Below are 19,198 nucleotides of genomic sequence, written 5' to 3' on the forward strand. Positions count from 1 at the left end.
TCGGTCAGGCCTTGGGCCCCTCTCTGGAATAATAATAGCTTTTCATATCTCTAGTCCTAAAATCAAAGAGTGGATTCTGCCTCCTTTAAGCAGGGGGGCGTTGTTTTTGTACAGCCTTTGAGCTAAGTATGGTTTTTATGTTTTTTAAGTGGTTAGGGGAAAAATCAAAAGAAGAATGAACTTTTCATGGCATGTGAAAATCATATGAAATTCACATTCCAGTTTTTATACTTAACGTTTTAGTGTCACACAGTCTTGCTCATTTGCTTAAGTTCTGTCCAGGGCTGCTTTCTTGCTACAAGAGCAGAATTCAGTACTTGAGACAGAGGCCTGCAAAGCCTAAAATATTTATTTTCTGGCCCTTCACAGAAAAAGTTTGCCAACCACTGCTCTGTAGGGGGCGGCCACACAAAACCTCTTACATCATGGGCGACTTCAGGAACAGCCATAGGTAATTATGTTTCTTTTCTTTCTGAGACAGACTCTGTCACCCAGGCTGGAATGCAGTGGCACAATCTTGGCTCACTGCAACCTCTGCCTCCTGGGTTCAAATAATTCTCCTGCCTTGGCCTCCCGGAGTAGCTGGGATTACAGACGTGCACCACCGCACCTGGCTAATTACCGTGTTGGCCAGGCTGGTCTCGAACTCCTGACCTTAGGTGATCAGCCTGCCTTGGCCTCCCAAAGTGTTGGGATTACAGGCATCAGCCACTGTGCCCGGCCTATGTTTCTTTCTTTTTTTTTTTTTGAGATGGAGTCTTGCTCTGTTGTCCAGGCTGGAGTGCAGTGGTGCAGTCTTGGCTCACGCAACCTCTGCCTCCTGGGTTCAAATGATTCTCCTGCCTTGGCCTCCTGGAGTAGCTGGGATTACAGGCGTGCGCCAGCACACCTGGCTGTGTTGGCCAGGCTGGTCTCAAACTCCTGACCTCAGGTAATCAGCCTGCCTTGGCCTCCCAAAGTGTTGGGATTACAGGCATGAGCCACCGCGCCCAGCCTGTGTTTCTATTTTATTTATTTTTATTTATTTATCTTTTTTGAGACGGAGTCACGCTCTGTTGCTGAGGCTGGAGTGCAGTGGTGCAGTCTCGGCTCACGCAACCTCTGCCTCCTGGGTTCAAGGGATTCTGAGTAGCTGGGATTATGGGTGTGAGCTACCCCGCCTAGCCTGTTTCTATTTTAATCTCACTTGGGAGCTGGACTCCTACATTCTAATGCCAAAATTCAGCCTAAAGCAAGGGCAACCGCCCTGGCCCATGGGGCAGGGACCTGTATTCCAGTCCCACCCATGGGTGGTTTCTTCTCCTCTTGTGACCCTCAGTTTTATCCTCTGTAACTGGGGTTGGGTTAGTAGGTGGAGATAGTTCATTACCTGGAAGGAACAGGCTCCATTCAGGGAGGCAGGCTGATAGGACAGCCATTCAGAAAGTGCTTATGGGCCGGGCGCCATGGCTCATGCCTGTAATCCCAGCACTTTGGGAGGTCCAGGTGGTTGGATCATGAGGTCAGGAGATTGAGACCACCCTGGCTAACACGGTGAAACCCCATCTCTACTAAAAAATACAAAAAAAATTAGCCGAGCTTGATGGCCGGCTCCTGTAGTCCCAGCTACTCGAGAGGCTGAGGCAGGAAAATGATATGAACCCGGGAGGCGGAGCTTGCAGTGAGCCGAGTTTGTGCCACTGCATTCCAGCCTGGGCGACAGAGCGAGACTCCGTCTCAAAAAAAAAAAAAAGAAACTGCTTGTGGAAGGAATCGAGAGCTCTGCCTTCTTCCATGGCAGGCGGGGGGCAGTACTGTGCTCACCAACTGATTATTACATTAATAATAATAGACCGGGTTGGGTTGCTCACTCCTGTAATCCCAGCACTTTGGGAGGCTGAGGCAGAAGGATCGCTTGAGCCTAGGAGTTTGAGACCAGCCTGGGCAACATAGCTGAATCCCTGTGTCTACAAAAAAAAAAAAAAAAAATGTTTCAAAAAATTAGCTGGGCATGGTGGTGTGTGCCTGTGGTCATTTGAGCCCAGGAGTTTGAAGTTGCAGTGAAGCTATGAATGCACCACTGCACTCCGGCCTGGGTGACAGACGGAGATCTTGTCTAAAAAAAAATTAATAGTAAATAGAATTGCCGCCATGAATTAAGCCTGTGTGATGTCCTAGGCCTTGGGCTTGTTACTTTACGTGCACGATCTCATCTGCTCTGCTGTTCACCATATGCTCATGAGGGAGGTTCTATTAATATCCCCATTCTTAAGGGAGAGGAGACCAAGGCTACGTGCCTAAATGCTGTGGAGCGAATGAATGAAAAAGCATTAAGATTCAGAAATCACAAAAAGAAAAAAGAGGCTGGGAACAGTGGCTTATGCGTGTAATCCCAGCATTTTTGGGAGGCTGAGGTGGCCAGAGTCACTTGATCCTGGGAGGCAGAGGTTGCAGTGAGCTGAGATTGCACCACTGCACTCCAGCCTGGGCGACAGAGCAAGACTCCATCTCAAAAACACAAAAAAGGAAAGAAAAAAGAAAAAACACCACTTCTCCTCCTTCCAAAGGCAGTGGGGATAGAAGGGGATATTCTCTTGGTCCAAGAAAAGTTGTCCTTTCTAGGCCCCTGGTGCCACTCTGGAAGTTTGCTCTCCTCCAGTGAGGGAGACCCCAGGGTCAGGCTGCACTCACATCTGTCTCTTGTAACTTAACTGGTGGGCACATCCGTCTCTTAAGAGTTGGTGCCTGCGGGTCCATTCCTGAGCCCCAGTTCCCAGTGCCGTGTGTGTGCCACAGCAGAAGATTAGACAGGACTGAGAGGATGCAAAGATACTTCCCCAGACAAGCTCAGTAGAAAACCAACTCCAGAGACAGTCATTCTCCAACCTAGCCTCGGAGTAGGAGCTAAAGGAGTGAGCAAAAAATCCTTGCACAGTAAAGGGGATGATATTCTCTTGGGAGGAAATGGGGTGTTGGGAACCCCATGGGGCATTCTGCAATGAAGCCCCAAGCCCCACTTTAGGTCCAGCAGTTATTTATTTTTTTTTTTTGAGACGGAGTCTCGCTCTGTCTCCCAGCCTGGAGTGCAGTGGCGCGATCTCAGCTCGCTGCAACTTCTACCTCCAGGGTTCAAGTGATTCTCCTGCCTCAGCTTCCTGAGTAGCTGGAATTACAGGTGCACACCATCATGCCTGGCTAATTTTTCTATTTTTAGTAGAGACGGGGTTTCACTGTGTTGGTCAGGTTGGTCTCGAAGTTTTGACCTCGTGATCTGCCCGCCTCAGCCTCCCAAAGTGCTGGGATTACAGGTGTGAGCCACTGCGCCCAGCCTTAGGTCCAGCAGTTCTGTATATATATATATATATGTAATTTTTTTTGAGACAGTACCTCACTCTTGCTCAGGCTGGAGTGCAGGGGCATGATCACAGTTTACTGCAACCTCTGCCTCCCGTCCTCAAGCAATCCTTCCACCTCAGCCTCCCCGAGTAGCTGGGACTACAGGCTCATGCCACCATGCCCAGCTAATTTTTCTATTTTTTGTAGAGATGGAGTTTTACCTTGTGGCCCAGGCTGGTCTTGAACTCTTGGGCTCAAGCAATCCGCCTGCCTCTGCCTCCCAAAGTGCTGGGATTACAGGCGTGAGCCCCTGCACCTGGCCTAGGTCCAGCAGTTCTAACAAATACACTGGCCCTGGGCACTGCATTTAGGGGCTTCCTCTACTGGACAACTGGATTCCAGTCAACTCAAGAGGTCAGGGGAAGTTTGGGTTCAGGATTCCTCCCCGTAGAGAGAAAATGGGGAGGGCCAGGCTTTGCCCAGGCCGGGGGGCATCCTTCCCACCTTAGATTAAGTGAAAACTCATCAGGCAACCTGTGTGCTTCAGGCCTCAGGGGCCCTGAAGGAGTCTCTCGCTTCCCCCAGGGATGGCCCACCCTCTGGGGTGAGAAAGGGATCACGGAGGTGGCCTGGGGGCTGTGGCTTTTGACTCTGTCCTGGGTGGAGAGCTTGGGTTTTATCAGAGGGAAGGGCTTTCATGGAGGAAGACAGGCCATCCCTCAAGGATGGGTGGAGCTGGAGGGAGGAGATCCTAGGCAGATGGCAGGGAACTGGGTGTCCAGGCCAGAGGAGCTCCTCCAGGTAGCTCAGGGGCACCAGGAGAACAGGGGGATCTGGACACACCTGAAAAAGCAAACTTCATCTATAAATACATGGAACTTCATCTATAAATACAATACTGTTGAATTGTACAACTAAAATGGGTGACTTTTTTTTGTTTTGAACATACATCTGTCGTTGCATATAACACAATGTAATGCATTTCATTTTAATTGTGGTAAAAGCCACACATGGTGGCTCACACCTGTAGTCCCAGCATTTTGGGAGGCCAAGGTGGGAGGATCACTTGAGCCCCGGAGTTAGAGACCAGTCTGGGCAACATGGCAAAACCCTGTCTCTACAAAGAATACAAAAAATTAGCCAGGAGTGGTGGCATGCGCCTGTGGTCTCAGTTACTCGGGACTGAGGCTGAGGTGGGAGGACTGCTTGAGCCCGGGAGGCAGAGGTTGCAGTGAGCCAGGATCGCGCCACTGCAAAAAAAAAAAAAAAAAAGCCGGGTGCAGTGGCTCACGCCTGTTATCCCAGCATTTAGGAGGCTGCGGCGAATGGATCACTTGAGCTCAGGAGTTTGAGACCAGCCTGTGCAACATGGCGAAACCCTGTCTCTACCAAAAAAACAAAAATTAGCCTGGCATGATGGCGCACGTCTGTGGTTCCAGCTACTTGGGAGGCTGAGGCAAGAGGATTGCTTGGGCCGGGAGGTGGAGGTTGCAGCAGTGAGCTGAGATGGTGCCACTGCACTCAAGCCTGGGTGACACAGTGAGACTCTGTCTCAAAAACAAAAAAAAAGAATGTTCAACTTTGCATCCCCCAAGTGACACTGTGCCTATTTTGAGACCCAGTTCAAATGCCACCACTTCAGAAGTCTCTTTTTTCAGCCGGGCATGGTGGCTCACGCCTGTAATCCCAGCACTTTGGGAGGCCGAGGTGGGCGGATCACGAGGTCAGGAGATTGAGACCATCCTGGCTAACACGGTGAAACCCCGTCTCTACTAAAAATACAAAAAAACTAGCTGGGCTTGGTGGTGGGCGCCTGAAGTCCCAGCTATTCAGGAGGCTGAGGCAGGAGAATGGTGTGAACCCAGGAGGCAGAGCTTGCAGTGAGCCGAGTTTGTGCCACTGCACTCCAGCTTGGGCGACACAGCGAGACTCCGTCTCAAAAAAAAAAAAAAAATTTTTTTTTTCTTCCAGGAGTCTTATCCCTCTCCTCTACTCTTCAGTGCCCCATTTCTCAAATGGAACATCTCTGTTTTTTGTTTTGTGTTTGGGCCAGGGTCTCTGTCACCCAGGCTGGAATGCGACAGCACAATCACAGCCTACTGCAGCCTCTTAACTCCTGGGCTTATGTGATCTTCCCACCTCAGCCTCCCAAAGTATCCAGACTACAGGTGTGAGCCATCACACCTGGCCTTAGCACTTCCTTTATATAAAACACCAGTCCTGTGTGGTCAGTCTAGCTTGAGACCAGGGCACTGGTACCCAGGGGGCTTGTGGAGGTGGGCTGTAGCCAGCTGGGAGGTGGAAGCCTGGCCCCTGGCCCCAACTTTTGATGACACGCTGTGTGACACTGGGCAAGGCGCTTCTCCTCTCTTTGCCTCCAGGTCCTTGCCTGGCTGCAGAGGCTCTGTGGGCCTGCCCTCCCTCAGCTTGTTCAGGGATGCAGAGGAGCCTGGGAGGTGGGCAAGGAGGGAGATAATGGATTCCCATTGGACAGACAGAGACACCAAGGGCTGGATGGGCAAGGCCTGCCGGAGGTTCCTGAGCAAGCACAGCACTTGCTGGGTCTCCAGTGCCGGAGTCCCGGACCCCAGCCTGGTGAACTGCGGCCCTCGGTGCAGGCCTCTGCCTTCTGTTGCTTTGGTAGGCGGGCACTTCTTGGGCACCCAGGCTTCCTCTGCAACCGAGAGGATGGCTGGGTGGTTCCGCTGGAGCACTGAGTGGTCACCAATACTCAAAGCAGGATGGGGCAGACTCTGAAAAGGCCCCTAGTCCCCTCCCCGACCTCATTATCTGGTTTCATCACCCTTTCCTGCTGCTCACCATGGACCAGCTGCTCATCCAGGCAACATTTCAGGGTGGAGATTTCACAGCAGTGTAGCAGGATGGAGTTCAGGGCTATAAAGAGTGTTGGGGTCCAGGATCCTAGGAGGGGGGCCCAGGACTGCAGGCTGGGAACTTTTGGTTAGCATGCCAAACTCCTAGACTCCCACCTGTGCCTTGCATACCAGCAGCAGGATTTTGAGCAAGAGGCACTGTCCCACCCAGCCCATCTTAGGGTCCGGGGGGTGCTGAAAGGTCCATCCGGGAAGGCCAGGCTGCCTGGGATGAGGTGGCAGCTCCAGGAGAAAACCTCCTCCTCTCGGGCTTTGCCACTCCAGGACTGGCCCTTTAAACCGGAGACCATGATGTCACCATAGACAGCAAGGGACGGGAGGGGGACTGCAGGCCTGAGGATGGACTGCATCTCCCAGCAGGCTTGGGTGCACCACACCCCTCCCAGCAAGCACTGACTCATCGCAGACTTTTAACTAGTCCAGTGCTGGTTTCCAAGGGGTTTCTGAAGTGTCTGGTGGTTCTGGGGTGAGGGTGAGGTTCCTGGGGTGATGGCCTAGGGCATAGAAGGCCCAGGCCAAATCTGTGGGCCTGGCATAGCTTGCTGCGACTCCTTCCTGTCAGTGTCCTGGCATCACCCCACTTTCCTGGTGCAAACTCCTAAGCCCTCCTCTTTCCCTATGCAGCCTCCCTTCTAGAATCCAGGCTTCCCGCCCCCGGCTAGAGCCCATCCCACTCTGCTCTCTGGCTGCAAAAGCTTCGGTCTTCACCCCGAGTCTGCCCTCAAGGGTGTCCCCTTTGGTCTGGCAGCTCACTTTAAACGGCGCGGGGACTACATCTCCCAGCGGCCCCGGGCCTTCCTGACGCAGCCCCCCCTTTCAGCCCGCGGGGAGGTGCGGGCCGGGCGGGGGGAGGTGACTTGATGTCATCCTGAGCAGCTGGGCGGCGGGTGCCGGTGCGCACGGAGCCGAGCCGGGGCTCCCGCTGCGCTGCACCGCGTTGGGTCGGAGTCCCAGGACTTCAGCGGAGATCCGCGCGCTGCGACGGCCGGTGCAGAGCCCGCCGAGCGCCCAGTCCCGGCCCGGGGCTGAGTTGGGGGCATGCTCTAGCCCCCCCGGAGCCCGGGAGAGAACCCAGGAGCGCCGCCGCCCAGCCCCAGCGCCCCGAGCGGAACCGCTGCGAAGGGGCCCTGAACGGCCGTCGCCCTCCCTACGGGCAGCCCCCGGGGGTTGGCGACCGAAGTCTGGGTTTTCGAGAAGTGAGTGTCCCCCACCCCATGAGGTTTGGGGGGCCAGGAAGGAGGAGCTGAGGTGGGGGAGGGTGCCGGGTTCTAGGAGCGGGGTGGCATCGGGACAGCACCTCCAGTCTTGGGGTTGTCCCAAGTGGCCGGGTTTAGTGGAGCAGCGATGTGTTCCATTCTGAAAGGGGCAGGGATGACGATCGGGGCTCCATTCTGAGTCGGGGCTGGCTTAGGGGATAGGCCCTGTTCTGGGAGGGGTTGTTTTGGAGCCTTTCTGTCTGAGAGAAGGGAGGGACATGTCCAGGATGGGAGGGGGCTGCACCCCTATTTTAGGGTCTGGGCAAGGATAGGAGGGAAAAGACCTGGGCACTCCACGCAGCCTCCCGGCTCTCCTGAGGAACTGATGGGCTTTCTCTGTCTCTTTCTTGCTGACCTTTCTGCCTGTCTTCGTTTTCAAAAGAGCCAGGGTGGGAACCCTAACTGAACTCTTCGGGACCCCCAGGAAGGATCTGAGGCCTGAGCCATCCTCCTTTCTACCCTGCCTGCCCCTCAGGACTGGGCAGTTGCAGGAGGCCCTGGGGGGGGGCCCAGGACTGTGGTTGTGCCCCCCCCCCACGCCTGGACAGGATGGGACCAAGTTAGTCTGTCCAGTCTCACCCAGCACCTCCCAGGCCCAGAGAGAACCCCCGGGGCTCTGAAAGCTTGACCTGCTGCCTGACCGCCATGGAGACGAAGCTGCCTCCTGCAAGCACTCCCACTAGCCCCTCCTCCCCCGGGCTGTCGCCTGTGCCCCCACCCGACAAGGTGGACGGCTTCTCCCGCCGTTCCCTCCGCAGAGCCCGGCCCCGCCGCTCCCACAGCTCCTCTCAGTTCCGCTATCAGAGCAACCAGCAGGAGCTCACGCCGCTGCCCCTGCTCAAAGGTGAGCTGGCTGCTGGCCACTAGGGGAACCGAACCCCCGAGGGGACCAGCAGGGCCGTGGGGTGGGGTGGGAGGCAGCGGGCAGCTGCCAAGAGAGGGAGTTTGGATACCCCTCCAGGCTAGGTTCTCGGCCATCAGAACTGACCCCAGCTCTCCAGCCCTCTCTGCTGACGCATGGCCTGACTGGCCTGTCATCGTTGGAGGTGGGACATCCGAAGGTGGTGCCACCCTAGGGGCAGACCAGGGCCAAGGGTGGGGCCCATAACCTGGGTTCCAGGGGGCCACTATCAGCCCAGCCAGCTGCCGGATCCCTGGAGCAGGCACTTGGCAGGGTTCCCTGGGATCACCACATAGCTCCCTTCCCCAGCCTTGGGCCATAGGGCCAGACTGGCCAAGCCTAAGGACACCGTAGAGATCCTTGGCCCTGAACCCCTCTCCATTTCTGGCCCTTAGAACAGGGTGCCACCTGAGAGGGAGGCAGCAGCTGTTTGGGGCACTTGTGGAAAGCTGCTGCATCCAGGACTTGTGATCTTGCTTTAAAACTCAGGCCATCATACTCTCTGAGCCTGGATTAGGAGGAAGAAAAGCAACCCTCGACCCCCAGGAATGGAGGAAGGGACAGTAGTTGTTTGCTGTCTGCAAGGAGCGGGAGATGGCACAAGAGCATGGGGCCTGGGGGCAGCAGAGGCAGCCCTGGAGATTAGGAGAGTCTGCCCCACCCAGAGCTGGGGCAGCTGGGGGAGCTGGGGCCCAGGCTCAGTTTGCCCTCTCCTCCCCAGATGTGCCGGCTTCGGAGCTGCACGAGCTGCTGAGCCGGAAGCTGGCCCAGTGTGGGGTGATGTTTGACTTCTTGGACTGTGTGGCCGACCTCAAGGGGAAGGAGGTGAAGCGGGCAGCCCTCAATGAGCTGGTGGAGTGTGTGGGGAGCACCCGGGGTGTCCTCATCGAGCCCGTCTACCCAGACATCATCCGCATGGTGAGCACCTGCCACCCAGGCTCCGAGGGCCGGCCGAGAGGGCGTGTGAGCCCTGTTTCCTGTCCACAGGACCCCTGCGTGGAGAATAACCCTGTACTCATCGGCTTGGCCTCAGTCCACGTCTTCCTTCCCCCCGACCCGCTGCTGCCCAACACCCACTGAATGCCTCCTGGCCTGCCCCACCTCCACACCTTTGCTTATGCTTGCCTGAGACCTGGAGTGCCCTGCCCCACACCCCATACCATCCATGGCCTGGCTCAGGTGCCACCTCTGCCAAGAAGCCACTCTCACTACCCAAGCTGGAAATCTCCCTTTTCCTGCCCATAGACCTCACAGCTTCTAGCCTTGTTCTCCCCACTGGACTGCACCTGCCTAGAAGGCAGGGATGTGTCCCATTCACCCTTGGGTTCCCAGCCCCTGGCCCAGGGCTTGCACGAACTAGGCGTTCAGGTGATGATTGCCCAAGGAATGAACTGCTTGCTGGGGCAGATGCTGAAATCAACCCATTAGAACTTTAAATGAGGGCCAGGAGCAGCAGCTCACATCTGTAATCCCAGCACTTTGGGCCGAGGAGAGAGGATCACTTGAGGCAAGGGGTTTGAGACCAGCCTGACAGTGAGACTGCATCACTACAAAAATTTAAAAATTTCTGGGCATGGTGGTGTGCTACTGTAGTCCAGCTACTCAGAAGGCTGAGGTGAGAGGATCGCTTGAGCCTGCCTCGGAGGTTGAGGTTGCAGTCAGTCGAGATTGCACCACTGCGCTCCAGCTTGGGCAACAGAGCGAGACCCTGTCTTGGGAAAGAAAAAAAAAGAAAAGAACTTTGAATGAGGGACTCCCTGGCTTCTGGCTTCAAGGGCTTTTCCTTAATGAACCCCAACTCTGCCACTCAGATCTCAGTGAATATCTTCCGGACTCTGCCGCCCAGTGAGAACCCTGAATTTGACCCTGAAGAGGATGAGCCCAACCTTGAGCCTTCGTGGCCACACCTGCAGGTCTGAAGGGTTGGGGAAGACAGAGATCCAAGTTTCAGAAGAGATCCAAGGCATGGGGAGAGGGCCTCTTTAGCCCCTAGACAGTTGGATGAGGGCCATAGGGTGGAATGAGTGGGTGAGGCTGTTACTGAACTCACCTTTTTGTCTGTCCCCCTCCCCCAGCTGGTATATGAGTTTTTCCTGCGTTTCTTGGAGAGCCCAGACTTCCAGCCCTCCGTGGCCAAGAGATATGTGGATCAAAAGTTTGTCCTGATGGTGAAGTGGGGAGCCCAGGCTGGGTGGTACCACAAGGCAGGGGCAGACTCTCTGAGGGGCCAGGGATAGGATGGAAGCAACCTGGGGTGGACCTTTCCCCTGACCCTGACCCTGAATCTGGTTCCCACAGCTCCTGGAGCTATTTGATAGTGAGGACCCCCGGGAGCGTGAGTACCTCAAGACCATCCTGCACCGGGTCTACGGCAAGTTCCTGGGTCTCCGGGCCTACATCCGCAAACAGTGCAACCACATCTTCCTCCGGTGAGTGGCTGCTGCCTGCCAAGCAGAGACCTGGGGAGGGTGAGAGGGCTGTTAGAAGACTGTGGCAAAGGCCGTGTGTGGTGGCTTATACCTGTAATCCCAGCACTTTGGGAAGCTGAGGTGGATGGATCACCTAAGGTGAGGAGTTTGAGACCAACCTGGCCAACATGGTGAAACCTCATCTCTAATAAAAATACAAACATTAGCTGGGCATGGTGGTGGGCACCTGTAATCCCAGCTACTCGGGAGGCTGAGACAAGGATTATTTGAACCCAGGAGGTGGAGGTTGCAGTGAGCCAAGATCATGCCACTGCACTCCAGCCTGGGCGACAGAGGGAGACTGTGTCTCAAAAAAAAAAAAAAAAAAAAGGAAAGAAAAGAAAAAAAAGAAGACTGCAGCAAAGGCTCCTGGGCTGCAGGGGCCCTTGTGGAACTTCTGTTTCCCAAGCCCTTTCTCAGTAACGTATTACATATTGATTATACAAAGCCTGTGAAGTTGACAGAGAATGGGTATTTATTTCCATCGTACAGACGAGAAAGTAGAGGCCAAGAGAGATGAAATGGTTTGCAGGGACTGGGTCAGTCCAGGGGCCTAGGAGCTAAATCATTTGACCCTTATCATGCCAGGCCATAAGGACCCAGAGAGAGATTCTTTCTGCAAACATGCACTGAGCACCAGCACCCACTGGGCATCAAGGCTTACGTGACCTTGTAGTTGAGACCATGGCTCTGAAGCTATATGGCCTACATTTGAGTTTGGTTCCAACGTTTGGGTGAACTTTGGCAAATTACTTAAGCTCTCTCCTAGTTTGCTCGTCTTTAAAATGGGAATGCTGGCTGGGTACAGTGGCTCATGCCTGTAATCCCAGCACTTTGGGAGTCAGAGGTGGGCAGATCACTTGAGATCAGGAGTTCGAGACCAGCCTGGCCAATGTGGTGAAACCCCGTCTCTACTAAAAATACAAAAATTAGCTGAGTATGGTGGTAAACACCTGTAATCCCAGCTACTTGGGAGGCTGAGGCAGGAGAATCGCTTGAGCCTGGGAGGTGGAGGTTGCAATGAGCCAAGATTGCACCACTGAACTCCTGCCTGGGCGACAGAGGGAGATTCCATCTCAAAGATAAGATAAAAATGGGGATGCTGCTTGTACTAACTCAGGGACCATCATCAAGGTGACATGGGGCCTTGCCTCCAAAGCACTCAGCATAGCTCCTGGACTGAGGCTGGGACTCTGAAACATTAGTTGTTATTGTTATTAGCTACAAAATGGGTGAGCCATGATCCCTGTCCTCCAGCACCTTGGAGTCCATTAGATTCCCTATTAACATTGGGGTTGTTTTATTTAACTGCTGAGTCTTGATTTCTTCATCCATGTGATGGATTTCATAAGCCCCATCTCCCTGGATAATTTTGAGACTTACATGGTACAGAGTAGATGCGCTAAGTGTTTGTCATTCTCTTGGTTGACTGGCAAGAGAGCCTTGAGCTTGCGACTTAGTGCAGAGGTGGCTGGGCTGAGAAGGGCATTTCAGTGTGGAGGGATGGGGACCTCAATGGCGCCTGATTTGGAATGTTGGGAAGGGAGTGTGGCCTCTGGGTTGGGGGAGAGTTGGATGAGCATGCCGTGCAGGTGAGGGTGGGCAGGCAGGATGCCTAAGGGGGCACTGGGCCTACCCACCTGCGTTCTTCTCTTGCAGGTTCATCTATGAATTCGAGCACTTCAATGGTGTGGCTGAGCTGCTGGAGATCCTAGGAAGGTGATTCTCCCTGGGCCTCAGCTGGAGCTCAGGATTCCGGAAGGAGGGACTGGGGCCAGGTCACCTGAGCCCTCTTCCTCTCTTCTGCCTCCTCCTCAGCATCATCAATGGCTTTGCGCTGCCCCTGAAGACAGAGCACAAGCAGTTCCTGGTTCGCGTCCTGATCCCCCTGCACTCTGTCAAGTCGCTGTCTGTCTTCCATGCCCAGGTGAGGCCCAGGCCTGGCCCTGCTGCAGCAGGAGCTCCAGACAGTCAGGGCAGCCAGTGGGTCCTGGAGGTCAGATCCTCCAGGGATCCTATCTCACCTTCTTTGTCTTTATAATTCTGTTCCATCTACCTTAGAAAATTCCCACTGCCACTTTAAGGCTAACCTCACATATCAGCTCTGTGAAGCCAGGCTTTTCTTCTCTACCCTCCCTTGGCAGAATTACATTCTTCTCCCTCTATATTCCCAAATATTTGGATACACAAATCTATTATGGGAGATTTTGATACACAAATTTTTTTTTGAGACAAAACCCTACTCTGTTGCCTCGGCTGGAAAGCAGTGGTAGGAACATGGCTCACTGAAGCCTCTACCTCCTAGGCTCAAGCAGTCCTCCCTTCTCAGCCTCCCAAGTAGCTAGGACCACAGATGTATGCCACATGCCTGGCTAATTTAAAAAAAAATTTTTTTTGTAGAGACAGTGTCTTGCTATGTTACCTAGGCTGGTCTCAAACTCCTGGGCTCAAGTGATTCTGCCGCCTCGGCCTCCCATAGTGCTTGGATTACAGGCATGAGCCACCACACTAGCCATATTATGGAACCTTTTGCAAAACTTATAAAGATGAGTTTGTTGACTGTCCCCACTCCCCGCGAGATCATAGTTGTATTCCCAGCACACTGAGTGTGATGCCTGGTACATCCTAGGCAGGTGATAAATGCTTGGAGAGTAAGAAAGTAACAGGCCGTGGGTGAGCAGTGTTTGGCATTCTGTCCTGGGCAGCAAGTCCTTGGCACCTGGTGCCTTCCTGACCTGTCTTCCTTCCCTCCACCTGTCACCCCCTGCAGCTGGCATACTGTGTGGTGCAGTTCCTGGAGAAGGATGCCACTCTGACGGAGCACGTGAGTACCTCTGGGGGCTAAGGCAGCCTCTCACCTCTGCAGGCGTGACTCCTTTCCATCTCACCTCCCACAGGTGATCCGGGGGCTGCTCAAATACTGGCCAAAAACCTGCACCCAGAAGGAGGTATGAAGAAGGGCTTTGATGCCCACCAGAGGGAGGCTGGGAGGGCTTGGCCTCTAGAAGGCAGTCAGGTGTGTGTATGTGTAGGGGGAGATGTGAGCTGCTGCCCCTCTGTCCCTACTCCCCTCCCCAACCCACCCAGGTGATGTTTCTGGGGGAGATGGAAGAGATTCTTGATGTCATCGAGCCCTCCCAGTTTGTGAAGATCCAGGAGCCCCTTTTTAAGCAGGTGGCTCGCTGTGTTTCCAGCCCCCATTTCCAGGTATGAGGCAGGACAGGCGGGGATGGGAGCAGGGCTGGCCTGGAAAGGTTGGGTAGCTGACCTAATAAAGCTCCCTTTGCCCTCAGTTTCTCCTCCAATCCCGGGTCTGGTAATGGGGAGATGCTGGACTTAGGGTCAGGAGACCTAGGGTGAAGCCTTGGACCTGCCTTCCACTGGCTGAGGGGCCTTGAGCAAATCACTGTGCCACTCTGATTCTGATTAAGCTTTCGCAGCTGTAAAATGGGCCAACGACCTCTTCACAGGGTGGGGATAAGGATGGAAGAGATTGTGAGTGTAAACGTGTTTGGTAAACTGAAGTGTGCTCCAGAATGCGATGGAGGACTGTTATCGCTTTTCCCCTTTTGCTAGTGGCCTTAGATTTCATTAGACTCACTTTGGGATGCAGCCAGGCTTCCCCGCACCATCCCAGCTAACTCTAACTCATGTTCTGCTGCAAGCATGTGCAGACTTCCTCCCGTTCTTATGGGCCATAACCCAGTGGAAGTCAAGTCTTCCTCAAAGTGATTCTGGCACTTCGGTTCATTAAACACCTAAAAGTCTAGTATCTCATTTGATTCTTATAACATCCTGTTGAGATAGGTATTATTAGCCCATTTTACAGATGAGAAAACTGAGGCTGGGAGGTTAAATGCCTCTCCCAAGGTCGCATGGCGTAGTAGAGTCTGTAGTGGTTAGGATTCACCCCGCAGCATTGGATTCTGTATCTAGTACTCTTTTCCCTTCAACAACGTTGCTTCCTCCAGGGCTCAGATAAGCCCTGAAGGTGGGGTGTGTGAAGGTCAGGGGGCCTGGGCGTTGAGGTAGTGATGGACACCAGACCTTGCACACAGAGAGAAGCCACTGCCAGTTAATCACTCTGCCATCTTGTCTGCCCCAGGTTGCAGAGCGGGCTCTGTATTTCTGGAACAATGAGTATATCCTAAGCCTCATTGAGGACAACTGCCATACTGTGCTGCCTGCTGTGTTTGGGACCCTCTACCAAGTCTCCAAGGAGCACTGGAACCAGTGAGTGCCAGGCCATGACCTAACTCACAGAAACTGGGACCAGGGCCAGCCAGTCCAGACCCTAGGGTTACTCCTAGCTGGAGAGTATCAGAGAAAGCATCAAAAGATGGCCCAGGGGTGGTGAAAAGGACAGGAAAGTGGGCAGTGCTTGTGTTCAGGTGGAATGCTGTATGTGAAGGGCAGGGAAAGGGAGAGGTGGGAAAACCGAAGCTGTTTCATCTCCTCGTCCCTCCTTGACCCTGCCAAGAACCATCGTATCACTGATCTACAATGTGCTCAAGACCTTCATGGAGATGAATGGGAAGCTGTTTGATGAGCTCACAGCCTCCTACAAGCTGGAAAAGCAGCAGTGAGTGTTGGGGGCTGGGCGTGGGGGAAGGGAGATGAGCAGGGAGGAATCAGACCCCCATGGCTGGAGGGAACCCGAGGACCACCCCAAACTCTGTCTGATCAGATGCTGCAAGACTGTCCATGCTCCTGCCATCCTATGCCTGACTGTCTGCCCCTGTATCCTCCTGTCATTCTTCGAGTAGCTCAGACTTGTTCTGACTCCCTGTAGCTTCCTACAGAAGCCAGAACCACTCAGGCCCCACCCATCATCTTCTCCGTGACTGCAGGCTGGGATCTGTCTGTCCTCTGCTCTCTTCCCTCAGTAGAGGGTTTTTATGGAGTCACAGAACAAAAATGGTTCCATGCCTTCCCTTTGCCGGTGGGGTGGTAGTGAGGGAGTTTGGACTGTGGGGGGCCCCAGGAAAGGGAGCTGCCTCACCCTCTCTCCCCAGGGAGCAGCAGAAGGCCCAGGAGCGTCAGGAGTTATGGCAAGGTCTGGAGGAGCTGCGGCTACGCCGGCTACAGGGGACCCAGGGGGCCAAGGAGGCCCCCCTCCAGCGGCTTACACCCCAGGTGGCCACCAGTGGGGGTCAGAGCTAGACAGCACCTCAGAAGGGGAGAAGCTAAACCCAGAGCTGTCAGTCCCTCTATCCCTTCTCCTGTCCAGGGGCCCAGAGAGAAACACACCTACCCCTGGCCTTGCCAGAGTGGCTTCTGAGGACTCCCTGCCCAGCCCAGCTTTCACTGGGGGGAGACAAGGAGAGGCAATGGTGGTCTTGGCAACAGAATGCTCAGCCCCTCGTGGCAGGACTTGACAAGGGCAAGCTTGACCAGGAAGCTGCCATCAGGGATCTTCCCCTGCCCCACAAAGCTGGGCTCCGACTGCAGGCGGGCTCCCACCCTCTGCTTCTGGCCTTGGGCAAGGGCACTCAGCGCCTCGCCTGCCCCTGCCTCGGCCAACACGAGGTCCTTCCTCATCCCCACCATGGGGTCCATGGTCTATTTATTCTCGCCCAGCTCACCCTCTACACAGACACTGTCCTGGGTGCACACTCCTCCCTTCCCTCGCTGTGTACTTCCTTGTCCCCTTTTTATTTATTGGGCAGGGGGAGGGTGAGGGCACAGGCAAGAAGAGATTCACAGTGTCCTGGGGTGAGGGGGGGGTTCACAGTAATCATGGTCTACCCCTCTTTCCCTGGCTGGGGGTAGTCTTAATAAAGAGAGAAATTCAAGAACTGCTTGCTTTATTTAGGGGTAAGGGCAAAGAGGGAAGTAAAATGATGAAAGATTGGTTTAGAAGGGCCAGGCAGAGGCAGGGAAGAAGCAGAAACTCCCCTCTTCTCAGGTGACAGTCACAAAATCTTACAAAGGGTCAAAGCTGGAACAACCCTCCCCTTATTAAAAAAAAATTCCATAGCAAGTAACCAGCAGGACTGGAGCTCCTTCCAGTTTTTGAATCTCAAACACAGGTTTCCCCCACCAGAATGTCAAGCCCTGTGACCCAGGGGAGAAAGGAGGGGAGAGGATGGGCTAGTAGCGAGAGAGGCGACACATGTCACACTGGCAGGCCCTGGCCGTGAAGATCTCGAGCTCCTCCCTCCGGCTCCCCACACACTGCAGCTGTACTTTGACCTGCGGGAGACGGGAGTCCGGGAGTCCGTGCTGCAGTCCCCTTTCTCAGGGCTGTCTTAGATCTCCATCTCCCCGGTCTTCCCCCGACCCCAACATCCATCCACTGGGTTCGGGCCCTTCTCACCTTCTTCAGGCCACTGATGGTGCAGCACTGAGAGATGGAGGTGACGTTGTGTCGGTAACCACTGGCCACCAGCACAGAGTACCGAGAAGGGAAGGCACTGGACTCACAGTGGCCCACACAGGCCTGTGCCACGTGGGAGCCCTGGCAGGTGCCTTGGCGGTCACTTCGCACTGTCACATTGAAGGCTAGAAGGAGATAGGCAAGCAGTAGACGGCGCCTCTGCCAAGGTTTGCCTCCCCCCAGCTCCTGTTGCCTGTGCCTCAGTGTGGGGCCCTCTAGGGTGCTGCCTGCCTCACCATCCACTCTATTAGCTCTTCGCTCCCACCCAGAACCTCCACTCCTCCTAGCCCTCCGGTCTCAGAGGTACTCACGGTGCAAGTGGCAGCCTGGGATGACTGCCTCCTGGCCCCAGGCTTCAGTGACTGCCAGGACCAGCAGACAGAGGACCAGGGTTTGAGGGGACTCCATAGGCATCTGAAACACAGTGGGGAGATGTCTCTACGTGGGTGTGCAGGTGGTATGGCGAGTTCTTTAAATACTGCATTCCAGGTGAGTGAGCCAGGGCTGGCTGGTCTGACAGGTGAGGTGTGCCTGAATGGTGCTGCCTTTTCCCTGTATCTGCCTTTGTGTGTGTGTGTGTGTGTGTATGGGTGTGAGTGTGAGCAGCTGTCTCTGGAAAGGACCTGTGTGTCAGCCCTCTGTGCAGTGATTCTCCCTTCCCTGGAATTTCCTTCACCATCTGGAGCGCAAACATCTTCCTCCCTCCATCTGCCCCATCTTGGCCTGCAGGGCCCTCGTCCACATTCCCAGACCCTCCCCAGAGCTCCTCCTGCCTCAGCGAGCTCACCACTTCCGAGGCCCAGGAACAGAGCGGCTTGCAGTTTTCCTGTGCCTCCTGCTGGTCTCCAGCTTGGTGCTGACTCTCCAGGCTTTTATTTGCCAGCATTTTGGAGCCACGCCCTCTTGGAGATCGGCTTTCAAAACAGCCTCCCCTGCCTGAAGCCTCAGAGCGATCCCACCTGGAGGATCTTGCTCTTTGAGGTGCGGTCCTCGGAGAGCAGCTCCTGCTGCTTTCTGCTTCTTTCTGTCCAAAAAGCTACCCACAGCCCAGGCCTGGAAAAGTCAGATGTGGAGAGAAGCCTAGGAGCTGGTGGAGTGTGCAGCGTGTGTGCAGTTGACACAGGGGTCAAGACTTTTGGCTGAGTGGGCACCTGGGTTCTCTTTGCTCTGTGACCTTGGACAGAACATTTCCCTGTTCAGGGCCTGATCACCCCTAACTTTATTATTATTTATTACTATTATTTTGAGAGGGTCTGGCTCTGTCACCTAGGCTGGAGTGTGGTGGTGTTATCTCGGCTCACTGCAACCTCCACCTCCCAGCCTCCCAGGCTCAAGCTATCCTCTCCCTTAGCCTCCCCAGTAGCTGGGACCACAGGCGCACCACTAAGACCAACTAACTTTTGTATTTTTTTGTAGAGATGGGATTTCACCATGTTGCCCACGGTGGTCTTGAACTGCTAAGCTCAAGTGATCCGCCTGCCTAGGCCTCCCAAAGTGCTAGAATTACAGGCATGAGACACTGTGCCTGGCCACACCCCTAATTTTAAAACCACTAAACTCAGCCCTGCTTGCCTTTTTCTAACTGCAAAGGAAAGGGATTGGAGAAGGAGATTCTTAGGGACAAAGGAAATTATACCAGTGGAGGTCTCCTGAGATGCGCTTGGTGGCAGGGCCGGGGGTTTGGGGGTTGCTGTCTGTTTCAGAGCTGCATGGCCACGGTGTCAGTGGATGATTCGCATCCTGTGCTACAGAGTGACGTTCTGAGCTGGAGTGCTCCCCTAGCCCTGGAATAACAGGGACCTGACTCCTGGAAGGGCCTGAAGTCATCAACCCCAGCAAAGCTGATCTATTTGTTCAGCTCTGGTTTTATAGATGAGGCAACTAAGGCTCGAAGAAGGAAAGTTACTAAAAGTCACCCAGCTAGTTAATGTTGGGGCTGATTTCAAATTCAAATCTGCTGTCCATCCATGGTGCTAAACTACACT

General features: G+C 54.4%; 2 protein-coding genes across 3 annotated transcripts; one reads left to right on the forward strand and one right to left on the reverse strand.

Moving 5' to 3' along the window:
- Positions 1–7,050: 7,050 nt before the first annotated feature.
- On the forward strand, positions 7,051–16,632 carry PPP2R5B (protein phosphatase 2 regulatory subunit B'beta). 2 transcript variants are annotated; one of them, XM_030811147.1, is made up of 14 exons: positions 7,051–7,405; positions 7,848–8,309; positions 9,088–9,284; positions 10,178–10,279; positions 10,442–10,534; positions 10,665–10,795; positions 12,494–12,553; positions 12,653–12,761; positions 13,605–13,658; positions 13,732–13,782; positions 13,922–14,041; positions 14,940–15,067; positions 15,315–15,416; positions 15,850–16,632. In XM_030811147.1, exons 2-14 carry the CDS (start codon positions 8,111–8,113, stop codon positions 15,995–15,997), a joined length of 1,494 nt encoding a protein of 497 aa, XP_030667007.1. In that variant the 5' UTR covers positions 7,051–7,405; positions 7,848–8,110; the 3' UTR covers positions 15,998–16,632. The 2 variants fall into 2 exon arrangements, with proteins under 2 accessions (XP_030667007.1, XP_030667009.1); XM_030811149.1 differs by lacking the exon at positions 10,442–10,534.
- Positions 16,625–18,054, reverse strand: GPHA2 (glycoprotein hormone subunit alpha 2). The gene is made up of 4 exons (XM_003274171.2): positions 18,001–18,054; positions 17,525–17,627; positions 17,154–17,338; positions 16,625–17,029 (listed from the first exon to the last, which is right to left on the reverse strand). Exons 2-4 carry the CDS (start codon positions 17,625–17,627, stop codon positions 16,928–16,930), a joined length of 390 nt encoding a protein of 129 aa, XP_003274219.1. The 5' UTR covers positions 18,001–18,054; the 3' UTR covers positions 16,625–16,927.
- Between the last annotated feature and the right edge of the window lie 1,144 nt (positions 18,055–19,198).

This window comes from Nomascus leucogenys, chromosome 4 (genome assembly GCF_006542625.1).
Source record: "Nomascus leucogenys isolate Asia chromosome 4, Asia_NLE_v1, whole genome shotgun sequence".
Lineage (NCBI taxonomy): Eukaryota > Metazoa > Chordata > Mammalia > Primates > Hylobatidae > Nomascus > Nomascus leucogenys.

Bases quoted from the DNA above. Each gene is read 5' to 3' on its own strand.
- PPP2R5B (XM_030811147.1), top strand. From the start codon at position 8,111: ATGGAGACGAAGCTGCCTCCTGCAAGCACTCCCACTAGCCCCTCCTCC. The intron at 10,796-12,493 runs GTGAGTGGCTGC...CTTCTCTTGCAG, and splicing joins TGCAACCACATCTTCCTCCG to GTTCATCTATGAATTCGAGC. The intron at 12,554-12,652 runs GTGATTCTCCCT...CCTCCTCCTCAG, and splicing joins CTGCTGGAGATCCTAGGAAG to CATCATCAATGGCTTTGCGC.
- GPHA2 (XM_003274171.2), bottom strand. From the start codon at position 17,627: ATGCCTATGGAGTCCCCTCAAACCCTGGTCCTCTGTCTGCTGGTCCTG. The intron at 17,339-17,524 runs GTGAGTACCTCT...ATCTCCTTCTAG, and splicing joins CCCAGGCTGCCACTTGCACC to CCTTCAATGTGACAGTGCGA. The intron at 17,030-17,153 runs GTGAGAAGGGCC...CGTCTCCCGCAG, and splicing joins CCATCAGTGGCCTGAAGAAG to GTCAAAGTACAGCTGCAGTG.